This window comes from Eretmochelys imbricata, chromosome 10 (assembly GCF_965152235.1).
Source record: "Eretmochelys imbricata isolate rEreImb1 chromosome 10, rEreImb1.hap1, whole genome shotgun sequence".
Lineage (NCBI taxonomy): Eukaryota > Metazoa > Chordata > Testudines > Cheloniidae > Eretmochelys > Eretmochelys imbricata.
In genome coordinates, this window is record NC_135581.1 from 84,160,172 (window position 1) to 84,179,666 (window position 19,495).

The 19,495-nt window shown below is 56.5% G+C and overlaps 1 protein-coding gene across 3 annotated transcripts; it reads right to left on the bottom strand.

Annotated features, from left to right (window-relative positions):
• Window positions 1–1,023: 1,023 nt before the first annotated feature.
• On the bottom strand, window positions 1,024–6,718 carry ARPIN (actin related protein 2/3 complex inhibitor). 3 transcript variants are annotated; one of them, XM_077828664.1, is made up of 7 exons: window positions 6,605–6,699; window positions 5,781–5,887; window positions 5,417–5,492; window positions 4,271–4,403; window positions 3,223–3,429; window positions 2,623–2,786; window positions 1,024–2,140 (listed from the first exon to the last, which is right to left on the bottom strand). In XM_077828664.1, the coding sequence occupies exons 2-7, from the start codon at window positions 5,849–5,851 to the stop codon at window positions 1,847–1,849; spliced, it is 945 nt and encodes a 314-aa protein (XP_077684790.1). In that variant the 5' UTR covers window positions 5,852–5,887; window positions 6,605–6,699; the 3' UTR covers window positions 1,024–1,846. The 3 variants fall into 3 exon arrangements, with proteins under 3 accessions (XP_077684790.1, XP_077684792.1, XP_077684791.1); XM_077828666.1 differs by lacking the exon at window positions 5,781–5,887 and adding an exon at window positions 5,047–5,176 and having other exon boundaries at window positions 6,605–6,636; XM_077828665.1 differs by lacking the exon at window positions 5,781–5,887 and having other exon boundaries at window positions 1,024–1,658; window positions 6,605–6,718.
• Between the last annotated feature and the right edge of the window lie 12,777 nt (window positions 6,719–19,495).

Sequence of the window (19,495 nt, forward strand, 5' to 3'; positions counted from 1 at the left end):
CAGGGCTCCTGGCTCCTGTCCCCGCTCCATGCAGCGCCACTCCAAGCTGACCTCTTGCTTGGGGGGCCAGGGGCAAACTGCCCCTTTTACCACCCCCTGGCAGCCACGTGGCCAGGCCCAGCCATCAGGGGACACAAACAGTGAGCAGCCAGGGCCAGTGGACACCACCCAGGGCTGCTGAGGTCAGGGCCCTGCCATCGGGGAGGACACACCCTGGCTGAGCCAGGAGCTGGAAGGAGTTTCACACTCCTTAGGGAGGAAACAGGCCTAACCTTGGGTGAGTGCCACTCCCACACACCGCCTCACTGTACCCCATGGCACTGCTGGGGCAGGACTGGCCCGGGCTACAGGGGCAGCTGGCAGGCAAGCAGACGTGGCATATTATCACTCTGCATAGGGCAGACTCAGGCCCAGGGCCATGGGGGGTGCTGAAATGCAGCAGTACTCAGTCCTGGGAAAAGGGGAGGCACCCCGTCATCTCTCAGCACTCCCATCCCCTATTTCTGAGGTGGGCGGCTGCCCCGCAGCAGCAATCATAGCTAGAGCCCGCAAGTGGGAAATCAGCCCGAGGCACTTCCCCAGAAGGGCCTGCTGGGTCTAGGAGATGCTTTCTCCCCTCTTCCCTGTTCACACCTTGGGCCAGGCAGCCTTGTGTGGCAGACCACCTGCTTCTTTTTAATTTACAGTAGATCTCTAGCTCATCATTGAGAGATCCCTGCCGGAAAGCAGGCAGCCCAGGTGGGCCGTGTAACAAAACGTGCCCTTTCTACCCACACACAGGGTACGGAATTAAGGGGCAGTTCCTTTTAAGCCAGCAGGTAAGGAAGTTCCCCACAGAACCACCCTCCTCTTCCCAGCCAGACAGATGATGCTTGTATTACTTGCCCCTGAAAGTTTTTTCTTTTTTAGGTTACAGACAAAACTAAGAGGCCCGTATTTGGAAAAGAGACAAGAGCCAGTTCTCCCTTGGCAGAGGGCTGGGGAGGCTTTGAGAACATCAGTCACATGCTTCTGGTGTAGGTTTGAGAGATTTATTAATTAAAAAAACACTGCTCATAAATGCACAGGCAGGATGTTAGAGTATGGCTTGTGCAGACAGCTTGGGACATTTCCAATCAGCGAGATACATGGGTTAGTGTCCCATAAGGAGCAGGACTCCATGGCCAAGGGAGAGGGACTGGCTGGGCAGACAGGCATTATCTACACGTACCAAGTGGGATTTCTCAGGGGCAGCGACTGGGCAGGGTGCACCAAGCAGAGGGGCAATGCCAACCTTCACCCGGCCCCAGATGGCTCACAGCAGTCAGGAAAAGCCCAAGCATAAGCTTGGTCACTTGGGCCACAGCCTCCGCCCAAAGCAGGACGCAGGTGGGGAGGAGAGAGAGGGACTCTTGGAACCCAGGGCAGAGCCGTACGGACCCCAAAGGCCCCTGTGGACAAACACTGCAAAACATACGAAGGCCAGCTGGGCATGGAGACCTCTTTCTCAGGGCTGGCCCAGTGCAAACTGCACCCTGAGCAACCCAGGGGTGAGAATCCCCCCATCCAGGCTCTGCACCCTCCCTGGTGCCATGGAGTCAAAAGCAGGGAGAACAGAACAGTTACTGTACAGAGCGGCTGCTGCCTCATTGGAGAAGGTCCCTCGGCTCTCAGTCATCCTAGGGGAAAAGCCAACAGAGCCAGTCAGTGCGAAAGACAATCCTAGCTGGGCTCAGAACCCAGGAGCTATGCTGGGTCTCCAGGAGAGGGGAGGCCACAGAGGGATGGGCTCAGCGAGCCAAGGGAGGAGGGAAAGGCAAGAGCAGAGTGGGTTTGGCTGGTGGAGCAGCGCCCACTGCTGGCCTCATCACAGACTCGAGGAGGAAGCTGTGCAGCCACGGATCTGGAGCGTCCAAGAAGCAGCATGGGACAACAGGCTGAAGAAACAGACGTGGAAAAGCCGCAAACACAACAAAGTACGAGTCAGGAATCGAGACGGGGGCTCCTTGGAGCAGGGGCAGTCCCGCTTTGTACAGGAATAAGCACAGCATTGGCTGTAAAGGACAGAAGCCATCTCCCAGAATGCAGGTGTGCACATGTCAAGATGGTCTGAGATGCAGCCCCATGCTCTGCGTGTCCATAGGCCTCGGACTGCCAGAAGCTGGGAGTAGATGACAGGGTTGGATCACTATTGGCCTGTTCTGTTCACTTCCCCGTGACGCACCTTGTACTAGCCACTGTCAGAGACAGGACACTGAGACAGAATACACAGCTCCTGCAAGCAAGGGGACTGGCTGTCTCCCAGGGGATGGAGCCTTTCACTCTGAGCTCTCCCACTCAGACAACTGATCAGTGGCCTCTAAGATGAGCTGGTGTACTCAATATGGCCCTAGCAGATCTGTGCTCTCAGGAGAGCTGCCCACCCCTCTCTCCTCTCCAGGGCTTGGCAAGGCATGCTGCTCTAGGGCAGCCCACCATGCTGGTACTTGGCCATAGAGGAGTCAGCCCCCAAGACGGCAATCCCAGCCTCTCCAACCTGAGCAGCTGGACCTTGCTCAGAGAGGAACTTTCCAGAAGATTAATCCCGCCCTGTGATCCTGCTTCCCCACTTCAACAGGAACGGGAGAAAGTATTTCCACCTACCCATTCATCCTCCTCTGCGCCATCCCCTTGCCCCCTGGGCTCGGGGGCTGGCCCTCCTTGAGGTCTGTTAGCCATGATGTTGTCTGTCCAGGAAGCCCCAGCCTGTCCATCGCCAACAAAGTTACACTTGGTCACTGTCCCTGCATGCAGCTTGGCTAGAGAGACTGAAAGGGAGAAAGGAGCTACGTGGAGCAGAAGCAGGGGTGAGGGGGCAGGGGGTGCTGGAGGAAGCAGTTTCCCAGCTGGCATGTGGAAGTTGACTGAGCTGTCTCTGGGTGAAGCCGGCAGAGAAGAAACAGCAAGGCAGGAGCAGCAGAAATCCTCGTTCCTGGGTAAGCTGGGGAACGCCTAGGGCATGTGCTGGTGCTGCTACATCTGCTCCAGGTCCCTGGGGATCTGGGTTAAGGCCTCAGAACGCCCGAAGGGCGACAAGCCCGACACCACGCACAGGGCCACAGAGCCTCAATCCCTGTCAATACCAGTAACTAACAGGCAGGAGGCAGTTGGAGGATGGTGCCCCAAAGCCAAGAGCAATGACCCAGTGCCACCATGGGGAGCAGGTGCACAAAGAGCCCAGCCTGGGAGGAGGAGGTCACTCACATATGAAGGGGCTGTCACCCTGGGTTTTCAGACGGATCTCTGTCCCCAGCTCCAGCTCCATCTTCTCCATCTCCATCTCCTGCAGCCAGAAGGCCACAGCCTGCCTGGGAGTGTGGGGCTCTGTCACACTCAGCAGCTCCGGCTTATTCACCAGCCCCTTCAGCTCCTCGGGGGACAGCCTGTCTGTCTCGCCTTTGGCTTCCACTTCTGCCACATGCAAAGCAAATGCCAGCGTATGTGAAACGCCCAGCACTCGGAGACTGAGCTCCTCTCAGCGCAGGGGAAGGGATGGATCCCAGCAGGGGAGCTGTGCACGGGATGCCCAGGAGTCCCGGGCTGGGAGAAGAGGGAGTGGGCTCTGATTCTGGTCACTGGTCCCGAGGATCCTGACACCAAGCTCCCTGGTTCACATGTGCCTTAAAGTGCCAAGACATCTGTAACACAGAGCCTCTACAGCCCACGATGAGTAAAGGACTTTCCCCAATGGGAGAGATCAGGGTCGGACAGGACTCAAAGCCAGTGGTATTTCACGCCTCCAAGGGGCTAAAGAGAGCCGCACGCCCTCCCCCCAGCTCAGTTCAAAGGTGAGCGCTGGCCTCCACTTCCAGTTGAGGGGAAACCAGCAGGGGACATGGGCAAGATGACAACCACTGGGCAGGAGACTGAGCACAAGTCCCCGACCCCAGGTACAAGCCTTCCCCCTCCCCCGGGGTGAGAGAATGGAAAGGTGGAGCCAGCCTCCTGCGGCTGAGCTGAATGTGCCCAGGATGGATTCTGCGCTACTGCTGGGGAGAGGTTTCAGAGGAACAGCCGTGTTAGTCGGTATCCGCGAAAAGAAAAGGAGGACTTGTGGCACTTAGAGATTAACCCATTTATTTGAGCAGAAGCTTTCGTGAGTCTGATGCATCCGATGAAGTGAGCTGTAGCTCGTGAAAGCTTCTGCTCAAATAAATGGGTTAGTCTCTAAGGTGCCACAAGTCCTCCTTTTCTTTTTGCTGGGGAGAGCAGGGCAGGACGGAGCCGCAGGAGGGCTCCTCCCAGTACCTACTGAAGGAGGACATGAGGAAGCCGGTGTTCACCTTCCTGGCGTTGCTGAAATTTGGCTCTCTCTCATTTCCCTTGGCGTCAAACTTGCGGCGATGGACCTGGCCAGGCCTGACGTACAGCACATAGTATCGCTCCTGCAGCAGGGAGGAACCGGAGATGCTCACAGCCGGACAGCAGGTCACCAGCTCCCTGTCCCCCTGCTCCAGGGCCTGCAGCCCACAACCGGCAGACTGCCACCAGTCACAGGGAGGTGACAGCCAGAGTAACGGCATTCCCTACCCCACCTGCTGCAAGGGGGTGAACCTGGGACAGCACCAGTGCTTACAAACAGTAACAGGACCTAGACCGGCAAAGCCGCCACTACCCAGCCACACTCCAGGTCAGCTGCAGAAACCGACACCCCCAGGGCCCAGCCTCCAGAGCCCCACACAGCAGCTGGGACCTGCTCACTGCAGCACAAGTCCACCCTGGGATAGGCCATTCCCAGGGAGCATCTATTCAAGGGAGGCAGTCAGCACAGTGCTCTGGAAGACAGCATGGTGCCAGCCCCTCTCTGAGGAGGCACCCCACCCACCCCGCCCAAGACGGGCACCTGCATCAGCAAGAAAAGCACCTTCCCACTCTGCACCAGGTGCGCCGCTGGACTGCCAAACATCTGAAGCAGGAACCCTAACCCTAGTGCCTGAGGGCAGGCATCAGCAAAAGCAGGAGATGCGCAGAAAGAGGGACAGACAGACAGACACCTATGCACTGCATGGCCAGCAGCACTATACATACAGTGGATACGGCCCAGGAGATCTGCCAGCGACTCCCTGCATGGCCACAGGAGAGTCAATGCCCATCGCTGTGCCTCAATTTCCCCAGCTGTGAAATGGCTATAAAGATCCTAACACATCTGTGGGAAGTGCTTTGAGAAATATGGAGAAAAATGCCAGTGTGAAGTATCATCGTTAGCGGGAGGCCCTCCCACGACTGGCTCGCATGCCCCCTCTGTGCCCTGCCTGGGGGAAGTCTGCTGCTGCTGCCCTCTCTGTACCAAGCTCTAGACAGATTATGGTTGTTTATCTCTGACTCCCCCCACCCCCCCGGCACCCATTGTGCGCCTCTTCCTCCCCAAGGGAAGCCCGGGACAAGGCACCTTGCTCACCTTCCTGCCATTAATATCCAAGATGAGGTGACGAGAGACATCAAGAAGCTCTCCCTCCAGAATCACACCGTTCCCACTGCAGACGGGAGGGGAAGGGAACAATCAGACACAGTGCATGCCACCAGGACAGCCATCCAGTCCCATGTCCCCCGCTCAGGCAGTGGCCAGAGCCAGATGCCTCAGACAAAAACAAAACTGCCCCATCTGCAGAACAGATATTTCTCCTGAACTCAGCAGCTGGTCAACTCAAGCCTTTATGTTGGATAAGGACTGAGAGTGCCTGTGGCTTTTATCCCACTCCGTGTCACTACAGATGCTGTTCTTAGTCTTAGAAATAAAACTTAAAGATCCCCCTCAGCCTTACAAAGCTCCACAGAGCATTTGCCTCAACAGCACCCTGCAGCAGTGAGTTCCGCAGGTTACAGAGCATTTCATTTCATCCCAGGAAGGGCTGCCTTGGTCCTGCTCTACCTAGGATGGGACAAATCAAGAGGATTTTCCAGCGAGCCGTTTCCACCCCAGTCCTCGCGGCACACCCCTGTTCCAACCCCCGCCGGCCCGCACCGCTCAGCGCCAACCCCGGAGCCCGGCGGGTAGCGGATGCCGACTCCCAGCCTGCGGGGCTGCCCAGCAGCAGGGACCTTGCCCTGCGACTCCCCAACAGCCCCGGCCCCTGGAGCGCGGAACAGGCGCGGCCGGCGCCGGGCTCTGGGAGGTGCGGGGGGGGAGAGTCATGGGGATCCCGCGCAGCCCGGCCACCGCCCGCCCCCGCGCAGCGAGCCCCGCCCCGCGCCCCAGCGCAGCAAGCCCCGCCCCCGCGCAGTCCGCGCACACGCGCAGCGAGCCCTGCCCCGCCGCCCCGCCCCCGCACACACGCGCAGCGAGCCCCGCCCCGCCCCCGCGCACACGCGCAGCGAGCCCTGCCCCGCCGCCCCGCCCCCGCACACACGCGCAGCGAGCCCCGCCCCGCCCCCAAGCACACGCGCAGCGAGCCCTGCCCCGCCGCCCCGCCCCCGCACACACGCGCAGCGAGCCCCGCCCCGCCCCCAAGCACACGCGCAGCGAGCCCTGCCCCGCCGCCCCGCCCCCGCGCCCCCGCGCAGCGAGCCCTGCCCCGCCCCGCCCCCGCGCCGCGAGCCCCCCCGGCGCCCGTGGGCCCCAGCCCGAAGCGGCGCGGGGGCTCCGTACCCCTGCAGGGCGGGCGGGTCCCAGCGCCCGGGCAGCCGCTCGCAGTGCACCGGCCGGGCGCGCAGGCCCCGCTCCTCGCACGGGCGGCTCATGGCGGTGGCTCCGGCTCGGCGATGGGCGGGGCCTCATGCCATGGGCGGGGCTAGTGCGGGAGAGGCCGGGCAATGGGCGGGGCCTCAGAAGACGCGGCCGAGCGCTGGGCATGGGCGGGGCTACGTGAGCGTCGGGGCGGGGCTGGAACAGGCGTTTCTAAGGGCGGGGCTTAGCGCGGGAGGGGCTATCGAGGGAGCGTCCCCCATGGGGGCGGGGCTAGTACTGGACATGGGCGGGGCTGGAACAGGAGTCTCTGCGGGCGGGGCTGTCGAGGGAGAGACGACAGGAGGGGCGGGGCTCAATCCAGTGGGTGGGTTTGGGGGAAGGATGTGGGGCAGGGGCAGGTTTGGGGGGCTGGACGGGGGAGCATGTGGAGTAGGGGTGGGTTTGGGGGGAGGATGTGGAGCAGGGGCAGGTTTGGGGGAAGGATGTGGGGCTGAGGCAGGTTTGGGGGGCGGGACAGTGGGAGGATGTGGAGCAGGGGCAGGTTTGGGGGAAGGATGTGGGGCAGGTTTGGGGGGCTGGACGGGGGGGAGGATGTGGAGTAGGGGTGGGTTTGGGGGGAGGATGTGGAGCAGGGGCAGGTTTGGGGGAAGGATGTGGGGCTGAGGCAGGTTTGGGGGGCGGGACAGTGGGAGGATGTGGAGCAGGGGCAGGTTTGGGGGAAGGATGTGGGGCAGGTTTGGGGGGCTGGACGGGGGGAGGATGTGGAGTAGGGGTGGGTTTGGGGGGAGGATGTGGGGCTGAGGCAGGTTTGGGGGGCGGGACAGTGGGAGGATGTGGAGCAGGGGCAGGTTTGGGGGGCTGGACGGGGGGGAGGATGTGGAGTAGGGGTGGGTTTGGGGGGTGGATGTGGGGCTGGGGCTGAGCTGGGTGTGGAGTGGAGGGGGAGGTCAGGTTGGGGCAGGGGTTTGGGCGCTGAGCAGAACTAAGAACATGAGAATGGCCAGAGTGGGTCAGACCAAAGGTCCATCCAACCCAGTGTCCTGTCCGCCGACAGTGGCCAGCGCCAGGGGCCCCAGAGGGAAGGAACAGAACAGGTCATCGCCAAGTGATCCAGCCCCTGTCGCCCATTCCCAGCTTCTGGCTAACACCATCCCTGGCCATGCTGGCTAATAGCCATTGATGGACCTGTCCTCCATGAATTTATCTAGTTCTTTTTTGAACCCTGTTATAGTCTTGGCCTTCACAGCATCCTCTGGCAAAGACTTCCCCAGGTTGACTGTGCGCTGTGTGAAAAACTAAGTTAGATCAGCACCCGCAAACCCATTGACCCCAGGCTGGGGTGAGGAGTGGGAGGCCCAGAGCCCAGTCCGACCCCAGGGGTGACTCTGCAGCCAGCCAGCCAGTGGGGAGATGGAGCCACTTTCTGTGCAGCATCCCCAACACGAGGGAGCCGTTCCCCTAACGTAGCAGGGCCATGAGAGACACCCCAGCGAGCAGGGCCAAGGCTGGGCCTGAGCGGGAGTGATGCAGAGCCGGCCCCGCACAAGGGAGCCACCTGCTGATGAACACGGATCAGCCCCCAAACCGCGGGGGACCCTCTTGGCAAAGTGGAGGAGTCTGTCGTTTCTTATGCTATGGCCTCAGAGGCAGAGTTTGTCCTGCCATTAAAGTCATTGAACTGAACTGAGCAGGATGGGTGGGATGGCAGGTGGGGGCAGATCTGGGGGCTGAGCCAGGATTCAAGGGGATCCCTCTGGGATCTCCTTTCCTGGGGGCATCATAGGCAAACCCCGCAGCGCGATGAAGAAACACTGCCTATTCCCTAGGTCCTATTGATCTGCGGGTACAGGCTCTGAGGGGAGCTGTCACATTGTCATTAGCATAGCCATGCAACTCCATACACAAAGCAAAACATGGCTGCTTTGGGTGCTGGCCTTTGTTACCCATTGTGAGGGGCCGGCTGTGTGGGGAGGGGAATTCCGCAAGGGCCATGCAGTTTCACAGCAGGGAGCACGCACACAGGGCTGCTGCTCCAGAATTTGCACGAATTTGCAAAACTAAGTGTGGGCAGTGCAAGAGATCTGGAAATTCAGCCCTTCAGCTGCTCCTGCTGGATTAGTCCCACCCCTGGCACCTGGGCAAGCAGTTGGGGCCTCAGCACTTCTGACGGTCCCAAAGGAGTAGCCGTCTTCCCCCGATGCCTGGCCTCTTGAATAGCTCGGCACCCGCAAAGCTCAGTGCTGGGCCCCCACATGCTGGGCCGCAGTTGGGGCACACACACAGGACTGCTGTGTGGCTAGGCACCAGCCTTTTCTCTTTAACAGCCTGGGTTCAAAGCTGGCTTTGGTCCCAAATGAAATTAAGATCAGAGGAACTAGGGGTGGTCCCTAAGCCATGTCTCTGGCAAGGCAGAACATGGCCCCCACGTAGAGGGTCACATGGCCTACAGATGTACTGCTCTGTGCACCTCCTTGTCTGGCTCTTTACGGAGTCACTGCCAGGCCAGAATGCTGTGAGGTGAGATTCTGCTGCCAGGGCTCTCACTGACTGAGTCCCGTACAGCATGGCAATGGGACATTAGACCGTCGGGTCCAACCCTTCCTCCCCCTGGAGCCAGGAGTCCCAGAGCCTCCTTTGGGCCTGGCTCTGATAGTCTGCTTCTAGGGTTTGTGTTGGTAACAGGACAAGCTGCAGCCCTCAGCTTCTTCAAGGTGGTCCTTTTTAATCCTCCCTACCCCCCAGACTCCCCCCCCTCCCCCTTGCAGGCAGGCAGGCTGCTCATTCCCCACCCCCCTTGGCTCGCTGGAGGTTTCTCTTTTGTCACGAGGTCTACTGGACTGATTTGCAATGCTACTGCAATAACTGTCCCCCCCTCCACCCCACCCCGGGGAGCAGAGCTGTGCATGGCATAGGTGGGGCTGGATCCATTATTTCTTAAAGGGGCCAATCACCCTCTGACTGAGATACAGAAACTCCGGCAGCACTGCTGAATATTTCTCTGGTGTGTCATTAAAACAGCATCAAAGTTGATGCAATTATCCTGCTGGGCTCAGCAAAGCCCCAGGACTAGAACAGCTGGAGGTGCTGGTGATCAGGAGTGAGGGTCACGGACAGAACGAGGGCCAGCAGAGGGCATGACGGGAATGGCCTGGGGGCAGCCGGCAGGTTGAACAGAGTTAGTTCAGCAGCTGCCCAGTGGGGTGAGCTTTGCTATGGAAAGGCCCAGCTACCAGACTGCTCCAGTGATCATCTTGCAAAAATAAATATGTTGAATTAACAAAAAGACATGTCTTCTCTGTCCAGCTGCTTGGAGGGCGGTAATCGGCAAGGCAGTGCAGTGACCCACAGGGCTGCGGCGGTCAGGAAGTTTAGAAAGGCAGTGAACTTGAGCGCTGGGCCCAGCTGATAGCGTGGCTCTGACACAGCCCCAGAGGTCTCTTCAGCACTGAGCTAGCCCCATGGCCCTGACAGTCTATATGAAGAGCTGCTAGGGTTTAAAGTAGGTTAGACCCTCTGAGGGTATGGTCAGGCCCGTGCAGGATGAAGAGAGGGGAATTCCCCTTCCAGCCAGGGGATGCTCCATCATGTCTCGGTTCTCTGTGTCACTGAAACACACACCCTGAGGCTGCAGAGCTACGCGTGGCCTTTGTGTTGTCTGCAGATGTGCTGGGAGGTCCTCTCATTGCCTGACCTCCTGGGAGGCTGCGGGGGGGAGTGCTGAGGATATGGCCCAGGTGCATCCTTCCCCAACTCTCCTGCAACTGGGAAGAAACAGACAAAGCAGCCAGAGGACGGAGAGGAGAAACGCTGCCCCCCCCGCCCCCGCCACACGCACACAACCCCTCAGCGGTTAGGGCAGATACGTGCTGCGTGTGTCTGTAGCTGGGAAGCAGCTTGCCAGACTCCCAGGTGATTATGGTGCAACGTCGGCATCATTCCGACGAGTCGTCGTGACACAAGCCTGCTGCCGCAGTGTGGCGACGCGGTGCCGAGGTCATTCTGTGCCCTGGTCTCTTCACCTCTGCAAGGCTGCACACCACCCGGGAATCCCTGCTTCCCGCAGGGTGCCTTCAGAATGAATAGGAGCCAGCAGACCCTGCAGGGCTCTCCCCCTCACCCCCCGCCCCGCTAAGCCCACCCCTCCCCCGCTGTCGAAGCCATTCCAGGAATAAATGGATGGTGGGCTGGGCAGGCCCCTGTGTGGGGGAGGGGCCCATTGTCCATGGAGACTGGGATTCTGCTAACACAGAACAGCTCATTCTGGGCACCTCTTGTGTGAGGTTCCCCCAGGGCTCAGCTGGTGCTGTGAGGTTACAATGTGCGCCCATCAGAGGAGATGTTTGCAGAATTGCCCTCCGGCCTCCCGGCTAGGCCCCTCCTGGGAACCGAATCCAGCTGTTGGATGCTCATAGCCAGCTCGAGGCACAGGCCACAGTGCTGGGTTTCAAGCAGAACTTGGAAACAACAGGAGAATTCACAAGACATGGGACAAGTGCTCAGTGACTTGCAGGTGCTGAGTCGCGGGCTTGTTTCAATTTCAGCATATTGTACGCTAATCACCCTGAGCAACTAGGCCTTCCTTAGTTACTGTTACATAAAGACTGGCCAAATTGTACAGTGCTGGCTGCAAAGGGAGTGAATAGAACCAGACAAATGACGGGTCCCCGCCCCAAAGAAATTACACTGCAAAGGCCCAGCCAAGGCCAGTATGGGACCACCTGGTGCAGGCTAGCCCAGCGAGCTCATCGGCCTGGGAACAGCAATCCCCCTTCGAAATCACATTTCACAACCCAAACAAGACGCTTTTGTGATCCGAGTAAAAGGCGCAGGCCTGAAAGAGGCCAGCAGGACGCCCACAGCCCCCTCCTGTTTCCAGCAGGACAGGCGGGATTTTGCAGTAACGCTCTCACTTTTGCAGTAATCGATAGGGCTCAGGGGTCTCTGGAGGTGGCTTCGCTCTGCAGACCCCGGGGGGTTAACTGAACTGCAGCTCTGCTCCTTGTGACATCCCTCCGCCGGCTCCGATCTGGTCTGCACTGGGCATTTCCTGTACCAACGTCCGAGGGCTGCTAACACCAGAGCAGCTCTGGCCATGAGCACTAGAGGTTCCAGCAGGGTTATTACCACCACGCCAGTGAGGGTGAGGCTGTGCAGAGCCCTGAAGACAAGGACGCCGTGTTTAACCCTTACAAGGGGAGGGGGGAGCCGAGGGAGGGGTCACGATCTGACATAAGGGCCGGGAAGGTGATGTCAGTACCTCCATTTTGGTCAGATGAAAGGGGAGTGAAATGGAAACCATGATACCGTCCCAAGAGACCAAAGAGAGCTGAGAGGGAGGGATGGCTCAGCCCGACTGTGCCCGGGGGTGGGGAGGGACAGCTCAGCCCGACTGTCCCTGGGGGGGCCTTAGACTTAACTGTGACTGGGGGGAAGGGGGGGGAAGAACGGCTCAGCCAGACTGTGCCCGGGGGAGGTGGGGGGGGGCTCAGCCTTGACTGTGCCCGGGGAGAGTGGGGGGAGGAACGGCTCAGCCAGACTGTGCCCAAGGGGGTGGGGGGGGGCTCAGCCTTGAATGTGCCCCAGGGGAGGGGGGGAGGAATGGCTCAGTCCGACTGTGCCCGGGGGGGGATGAATCAGCCAGATTGTTTAACCACTTTGATCTTTTCAAAGATACAAGGGTTTTAAAGATTGTAAGGCCAGAAGAGACCATTCGATTATCTAGTTGGGTGGCCTGTAGATCACAGGCCACAGAATAGCACCACTTACCCTTAGATTTAGGGCCCTGCCAATTTCACAGCCGTGAAACACGTGTCACAGACGTGAAATAAGCCCCTCCCCGTGGAATCCGACCTCCGTGCCCCGGGGGCTCCCGGTGGCGAGATCAGGCCCGCCTCCAGAGGCAGCACAGAGCGTACCACCCTCCCTTCTGCGCTGCCGCAGCCCTGGAGCTGGGCCTGGGGCTCCCATTTTCCCAGGGGCCCCCAAATTGGCTGAGGCCTCTGGACACTGGCTGGGGCTAGCAGCGAGGAGCCCCCAGCTGGGGCGCTCCCAGCAGCATGAGGGAGATCAGACCCACCTCCAGGAACCTCCTGCTGCTGCAGGAAGCTCTGGGGCTGCTGCCCAGCCACGGAGCTTCCTGCAGCTGGGGGAGGTACCCCCAGGTGGGTCTGATCTCCCCCGTAGAGGGGCCATGCAGGGGAAGAGGAAGTCCTGTCCCTCCCCAGCTGGCTGGGACTAGCAGCAAGGAGCCCCTGGCCGGGGTGCTCCCAGCAGCAGTGGGGAGATCAGACTCACCTCCATCGCCGGCAGCCTCCTCCAGCTGCAGGAAGCTCCGTGGCTGCTGCCTTCAGTGCCCAGCTCTGAAGGCCTCACAGAAATGAGGGTGGCAATCCCACAACCCCTCTACAACAGCTTCCGATCCCCCCCCAACCCCAGCCCCCACGATTCCCTTTTGGGTCGGGACCCCCATGGTTACAACACCCTGAAACTTCCCATGTAAACATCTGAAATGGACCAATTTTGAAACCATCTGGTCATGAAATTAACCAAATTAGACGGTGAATTTACTGGGCCCTACTTATAGCAAGCCCAGTAACTTGTTTGGCTAAAGCATCTTCCAGAAAGGCCTCTGATGTTGGGAATCCACTACTTCTCGTGGTAGTTTGTTCCAGCTTTTCATCACCTTCACTCTTATAAATTTGTGCCTAATCTCTCCTTTGAATTTGTCTGGCTTTAGCTTCCACCCATTGGTGTTTATTACGTTCTTCCCTGGATTCAAGAGCCCATCCATTCCCTAGGAGAAACACCGGGTGCTGCTTAGACTCAAATCCAGTCGTCTCCCAATCATTTTGAGAAACTAAACAGATCAAGCTCTTCAAGTCACTCACTGTCAGGCACTTTCTCCAGCCCTCAAATCACCTTTCTGGCTCTTCTCTGCACCTCCCCCCTTTAACATGTGGACACCAGAGCTGGATGCAGTGTTCCAGCATCAGTCTTCCCAGTGCTGTGTATAGAGGTAAAATCACCTCCCTGCTCCTACGCACTGCTCCCCTCTGTGTCCCTCCAAGGATCCCATTAGCCCTTTTGCCCATGGCATCGCAATGAGAGCTCAGGGTCAGGATGTGTCCACTAAGGCTATGTTCCCACTAGCACTTTTATTAGTAAAATTTGCTGGTCGAGGTGTGAAAAAAACACCCCCGACCAACATAAGTTTCACCGGTGTGTGGACAGCGCTATGTCCGTGGGGGACACTCTCCTGAAGACACAGCTGCTGCTGCTCGCTGGGGGCGGTTTCATTATGTCCATGGGAGAGCTCTCTGCCGCTGGCACAGAGCAGCTACACGGGAGGCCATACAGCAGCGCAGCTGCAATGGTACAGCTGTGCTGCTATCAGGTCTCTAGTGTAGACCTAGCCCGAGAGGCCTAAATCCTTCTCAGGGTCACTGCTTTCCAGGTGATAGTCCTGTGACAGGGTGCTGAGTGAGAAGCACTTAATCAGCCCCTGCCACTCCAGCCCCGATCAAGGGGAATGGACTGGGGCTGGTTGGATAGCCCTGGGTCTGCCTGGTAATGGGCAGCACCTGCCAGCCTCATTAGCCAGGGCTATAAAGGGTGGGAGAAAGCCAGAGGAAGAGGAAGGTGGGCGTCCCTCCCTCCCGTGGGAGCTGGGAGCCTTCTGGTCTGTTGCTGGCCAGGCTGCACCTGGCAAATTTAGCTGCGAAACCTGTACATAGGTGGAAAGTGGTGGTGAGAAAACAACAGTAAATGAAGAACACTGGTGTGGCATCAAGCTGAGGCGTTCCTGAGTGATTGGAGAGGGCAAGAGGGGCCGAAAGCAGAGGGGCCCAGTGTGCGCCTCGCTACAAGGCCCCTCTAAGGGGCATGGCCTACATTCCTTATTCCTAGATGTCTGACCTCATATTTGGCTATATGAAAATGCGGTACGTTTGAATGGGTTCAGCTAATCAAGTCATCCACATTGCCCGGCATGACTGCCCTGTCCTTGTCATTATTTACCATTCCAAAAAAACTTTCGTCCTTGTCAAGACAAATTCCTTTGAAAAATTCAGCATTCTCCTGCCCCTCCTCTTCTACTGAGGCTGAGAAAGCTCCTATTCTGACTCTGTGGCCCTCCAGGGAGGACAAGATGATAAGTCTAAGATGCAAAAAAAAAAAAATGTAGTGGGGGGGGGAAAACGTTTTTGAGGAAACAATCAGGACAAATGTCTGTCATAGATACATAGCATGGGTCAGAAGCAAATTCTGTAGGGTCACTGCCATCTCTTTTGGATAAAGAACATCTATACAACTGTGACAGGTCACCCCCCCCAACTCCAGGGTGCCACCTGATATACTGGAGTCTGTTCCACCAGCCTGGGCTCCCTTACACTGTCCTGCTGAGCCAGGCCCTCAAGCCTCCTCCAGCACATATAGGATTCCCCAGGTGTAAACACAGTTGAAATAGGTACATAGACAATATTCCCAACTTTAGATACAAAAATGATACATGCATACAAATAGGATAATCATAGTCAGTACATCATAACCTTTCCAATGGTACTTTACATGATCCATCTTGCATAAAACATATCTTAGTTATGCCATATTCATAGAATCATAGAATATCAGGGTTGGAAGGGACCTCAGGAGGTCATCTAGTCCAAACCCCTGCTCAAAGCAGGGCCAATCCCCAATTAAATCATCCCAGCCAGGGCTTTGTCAAGCCTGACCTTAAAAACTTCTAAGGAAGGAGATTCTACCACCTCCCTAGGTAACGCATTCTAGTGTTTCACCACCCTCCTAGTGAAAAAGTTTTTCCTAATATCCAACCTAAACCTCCCCCACTGCAACTTGAGACCATTACTCCTTGTCCTGTCCTCTTCCACCACTGAGAATAGTCTAGAACCATCCTCTCTGGAACCACCTCTCAGGTAGTTGAAAGCAGCTATCAAATCCCCCCTCATTCTTCTCTTCTGCAGACTAAACAATCCCAGTTCCCTCAGCCTCTCCTCATAAGTCATGTGTTCCAGACCCCTAATCATTTTTGTTGCCCTTCACTGGACTCTCTCCAATTTATCCACATCCTTCTTGTAGTGCGGGGCCCAGAACTGGACGCAGTACTCCAGATGAGGCCTCACCAATGTCGAATAGAGGGGCACGATCACGTCCCTCGATCTGCTCGCTATGCCCCTACTTATACATCCCAAAATGCCATTGGCCTTCTTGGCAACAAGGGCACACTGCTGACTCATATCCAGCTTCTCGTCCACTGTCACCCCTAGGTCCTTTTCCGCAGAACTGCGGCCTAGCCATTCGGTCCCTAGTCTGTAGCTGTGCATTGGGTTCTTCCGTCCTAAGTGCAGGACCCTGCACTTATCCTTATTGAACCTCATCAGATTTCTTTTGGCCCAATCCTCCAATTTGTCTAGGTCCCTCTGTATCCTATCCCTGCCCTCCAGCGTATCTACCACTCCTCCCAGTTTAGTATCATCCGCAAATTTGCTGAGAGTGCAAACCACACCATCCTCCAGATCATTTATGAAGATATTGAACAAAACCGGCCCCAGGACCGACCCCTGGGGCACTCCGCTTGACACCGGCTGCCAACTAGACATGGAGCCATTGATCACTACCCGTTGAGCCCGACAATCTAGCCAACTTTCTACCCACCTTATAGTGCATTCATCCAGCCCATACTTCTTTAACTTGCTGACAAGAATACTGTGGGAGACCGTGTCAAAAGCTTTGCTAAAGTCAAGAAACAATACATCCACTGCTTTCCCTTCATCCACAGAACCAGTAATCTCATCATAGAAGGCGATTAGATTAGTCAGGCATGACCTTCCCTTGGTGAATCCATGCTGACTGTTCCTGATCACTTTCCTCTCATGTAAGTGCTTCAGGATTGATTCTTTGAGGACCTGCTCCATGATTTTTTCGGGGACTGAGGGGAGGCTGACTGGCCTGTAGTTCCCAGGATCCTCCTTCTTCCCTTTTTTAAAGATTGGCACTACATTAACCTTTTTCCAGTCATCCGGGACTTCCCCCGTTCGCCACGAGTTTTCAAAGATAATGGCCAATGGCTCTGCAATCACAGCCGCCAATTTCTTTAGCACTCTCGGATGCAACTCGTCCGGCCCCATGGACTTGTGCACGTCCAGCTTTTCTAAATAGTGCCTAACCACCTCTTTCTCCACAGAGGGCTGGCCATCTATTCCCCATGTTGTGATGCCCAGCGCAGCAGTCTGGGAGCTGACCTTGTTCGTGAAGACAGAGGCGAGAAAAGTATTGAGTACATTAGCTTTTTCCACATCCTCTGTCACTAGGTTGCCTCCCTCATTCAGTAAGGGGCCCACACTTTCCTTGGCTTTCTTCGTGTTGCCAACATACCTGAAGAAACCCTTCTTGTTACTCTTGACATCTCTTGCTAGCTGCAGCTCCAGGTGCGATTTGGCCCTCCTGATTTCATTCCTACATGCCCGAGCAATATTTTTATACTCTTCCCTGGTCATATGTCCAACCTTCCACTTCTTGTAAGCTTCTTTTTTATGTTTAAGATCCGCTAGGATTTCAAGCTGGTCGCCTGCCATATTTACTATTCTTTCGACACATGGAGATGGTTTGTCCCTGTAACCTCAACAGGGATTCCTTGAAATACAGCCAGCTCTCCTGGACTCCTTTCCATATTCCATATTCATATCATAACAATCTCTCTCTGAAGAATATGGGGCATAGTGTCATAACAACATCAATATGTAACTAGCAGGATCCTGGAAGTAAATCCTCAACAATTTGAAAGTGTGTGTGAACGTCCTGCATTTCAAAAACCCAAATGACCCTGCTCCAGACCATCCCCAGGACCCGGGTGCCCATAGCAGTGACCATGGCAAGTTCTGCACCTGTGATGGCAAGGCTTGCATAGCTTGGCAAATACCCAGGGGGTGAAATTCACCCCTTGTGTAACTCCAGGGAAGTTCATAGAGTTACAGCAGAGATGAAACTGGCCCAGGGGGGTTTGCACCATCCAGAACAACATCTCACTCCAGTTCTCAGTGTCTGAGCACAAGCTGGGCCAGGACCCAGCAAGATGGGGTCTCAGCTTCCAGTATAAGTCAGCCAAAATCATCCTAGCAAGGGATACAGTACAAGCACTGAGGAAATGGGAAGGGCATCAAGGCAGGATAAGAGGCTAGGAGGCAAAGCCTGCAAATATTGGCTGGAGAAGACACATAACAAGAGAGGTGATGAAAGTCTTTCCAGCAGCAGTTCCCAAGCTGCTGTCAGGGGAGCACTTGCCGGAGGTCTGCCAAGTGCTGACTGATCACATGGCCGTGATCCTACAAAGAACACATAAAGAACGAGGAGGACTTGTGGCACCTTAGAGACTAACAAATTTATTTGAGCATAAGCTTTCATGGGCTAAAGCCCACCTAATCAGTTGCATCTGATGCTTATGCTCAAATAAATTTGTTAGTGTCTAAGGTGCCACAAGTACTCCTGTTCTTTTTGCTGATACAGACTAACACGGTTACCACGCTGAAACCAAAGAACACATGTAACTCTAAGCAGGTGAGTTACCCATTGATTTCAACGAATGCTTATGTGCTTTTTAGGAGGGGGCTCTGGTGCTGGCTCTGCTCCTGAAGTGACGGGAAGCGGAATGCCCAACAGGGGAAGGTAACGTTTGTCAGAAAGGACAAAGTCTCATTGCACTGCAAAGCTAAAGCTGCTTCTGTGCTTTTCCAGAGTGACTCTGCTAGGGCAGTCCTGCTGCTTGCAGACTTTTCATCTCACCTGACTGCCTGCATCTCGCAGGCCACAGCCAGGGTGCTGGGGCGGGGTCATGAAGAGAGGAAAGTGTCCATAAGACCCTCTTTTACATGTGCTCCCCACTACTGGGAAAATGTTGGGAACCCTCCCCTGGAAGACTCACGGCCATGCAAACAAGGGCGGGGGGGCGCGTACACACAAAGCTCCCCAAGCTGACGCAGAACCTCATGACTCAGGCTCACAGCCTATACCTACGAAACAGGAAGCTGGACGAGACATTTGGGCAGAACTCTCGCTCCTAGGAGTGGGGAGCTGGCAGAACGTTTTACCAAGGTCAGTAAACAGCCATGCCTTGGAAATACCAGGTCTTGTCCACTCTGGGGTTTGCTTCCATCCCAGTCGTTGGTGGCCAGGAACCAGTGAGACCCTGGGGGAGACAAGGAACTCTGCTATTTGCTCCTGCTTGACACTGGTGTCCACTGGTGCAAATTGTGGCTTTGCCTGCCTGCACTGGGGATTCTACACCCAGGGCCAGATGACAGTAAAGGCATTCCATGCCTATGCCTATGGCCCTGGCTCCTGGAGTCAGGTGATTACATTGCAATCTCAGCTTCCATTAAAAGAACCCCAGACATGTCTAGGCCTCGTGGTTGGGGGAAAAAAACAAAAAACAAACCTGAAAGCATGAAGCAAGTGTAACTGATGCAGTGCCATCTGCCTGAATCTGCAGAGAGCGAGAGTTCTGCCCAAATGTCTCGTCCAGCTTCCTGTTTCGTAGGTATAGGCTGTGAGCCTGAGTCATGAGGTTCTGCGTCAGCTTGGGGAGCTTTGTGTGTACGCGCCCCCCCGCCCTCTGAGTCTGCAGATAGCCTGATACAATTGCTGTATCCCATCTCTCAATGGGGAACTATCCCATCTCTCAATGGGGTGTTAACTCCACAGCCCACTACACTGGGGATGCCTGCCAATGGCTTTGGGGGAAGCAAGAGAAAAGTGCAGTGGGCTTGTCGCACCCACTGTAGCAGATACATCCCAGGTGCTGGGGTAAGTACTGAGGGTCCCCTGCTTTCATCCCTGCCTTTC

Excerpts from the sequence above, each read along its gene's own strand:
- ARPIN (XM_077828664.1), bottom strand. The coding sequence starts at position 5,851 with ATGAAATGCTCTGTAACCTGCGGAACTCACTGCTGCAGGGTGCTGTTG. Across the intron at positions 5,493-5,780 it reads CAAATGCTCTGTGGAGCTTT|TGGGAACGGTGTGATTCTGG; the intron begins GTAAGGCTGAGG and ends TCCCGTCTGCAG. Across the intron at positions 3,430-4,270 it reads CTTCCTCATGTCCTCCTTCA|AAGTGGAAGCCAAAGGCGAG; the intron begins GTAGGTACTGGG and ends TGCATGTGGCAG.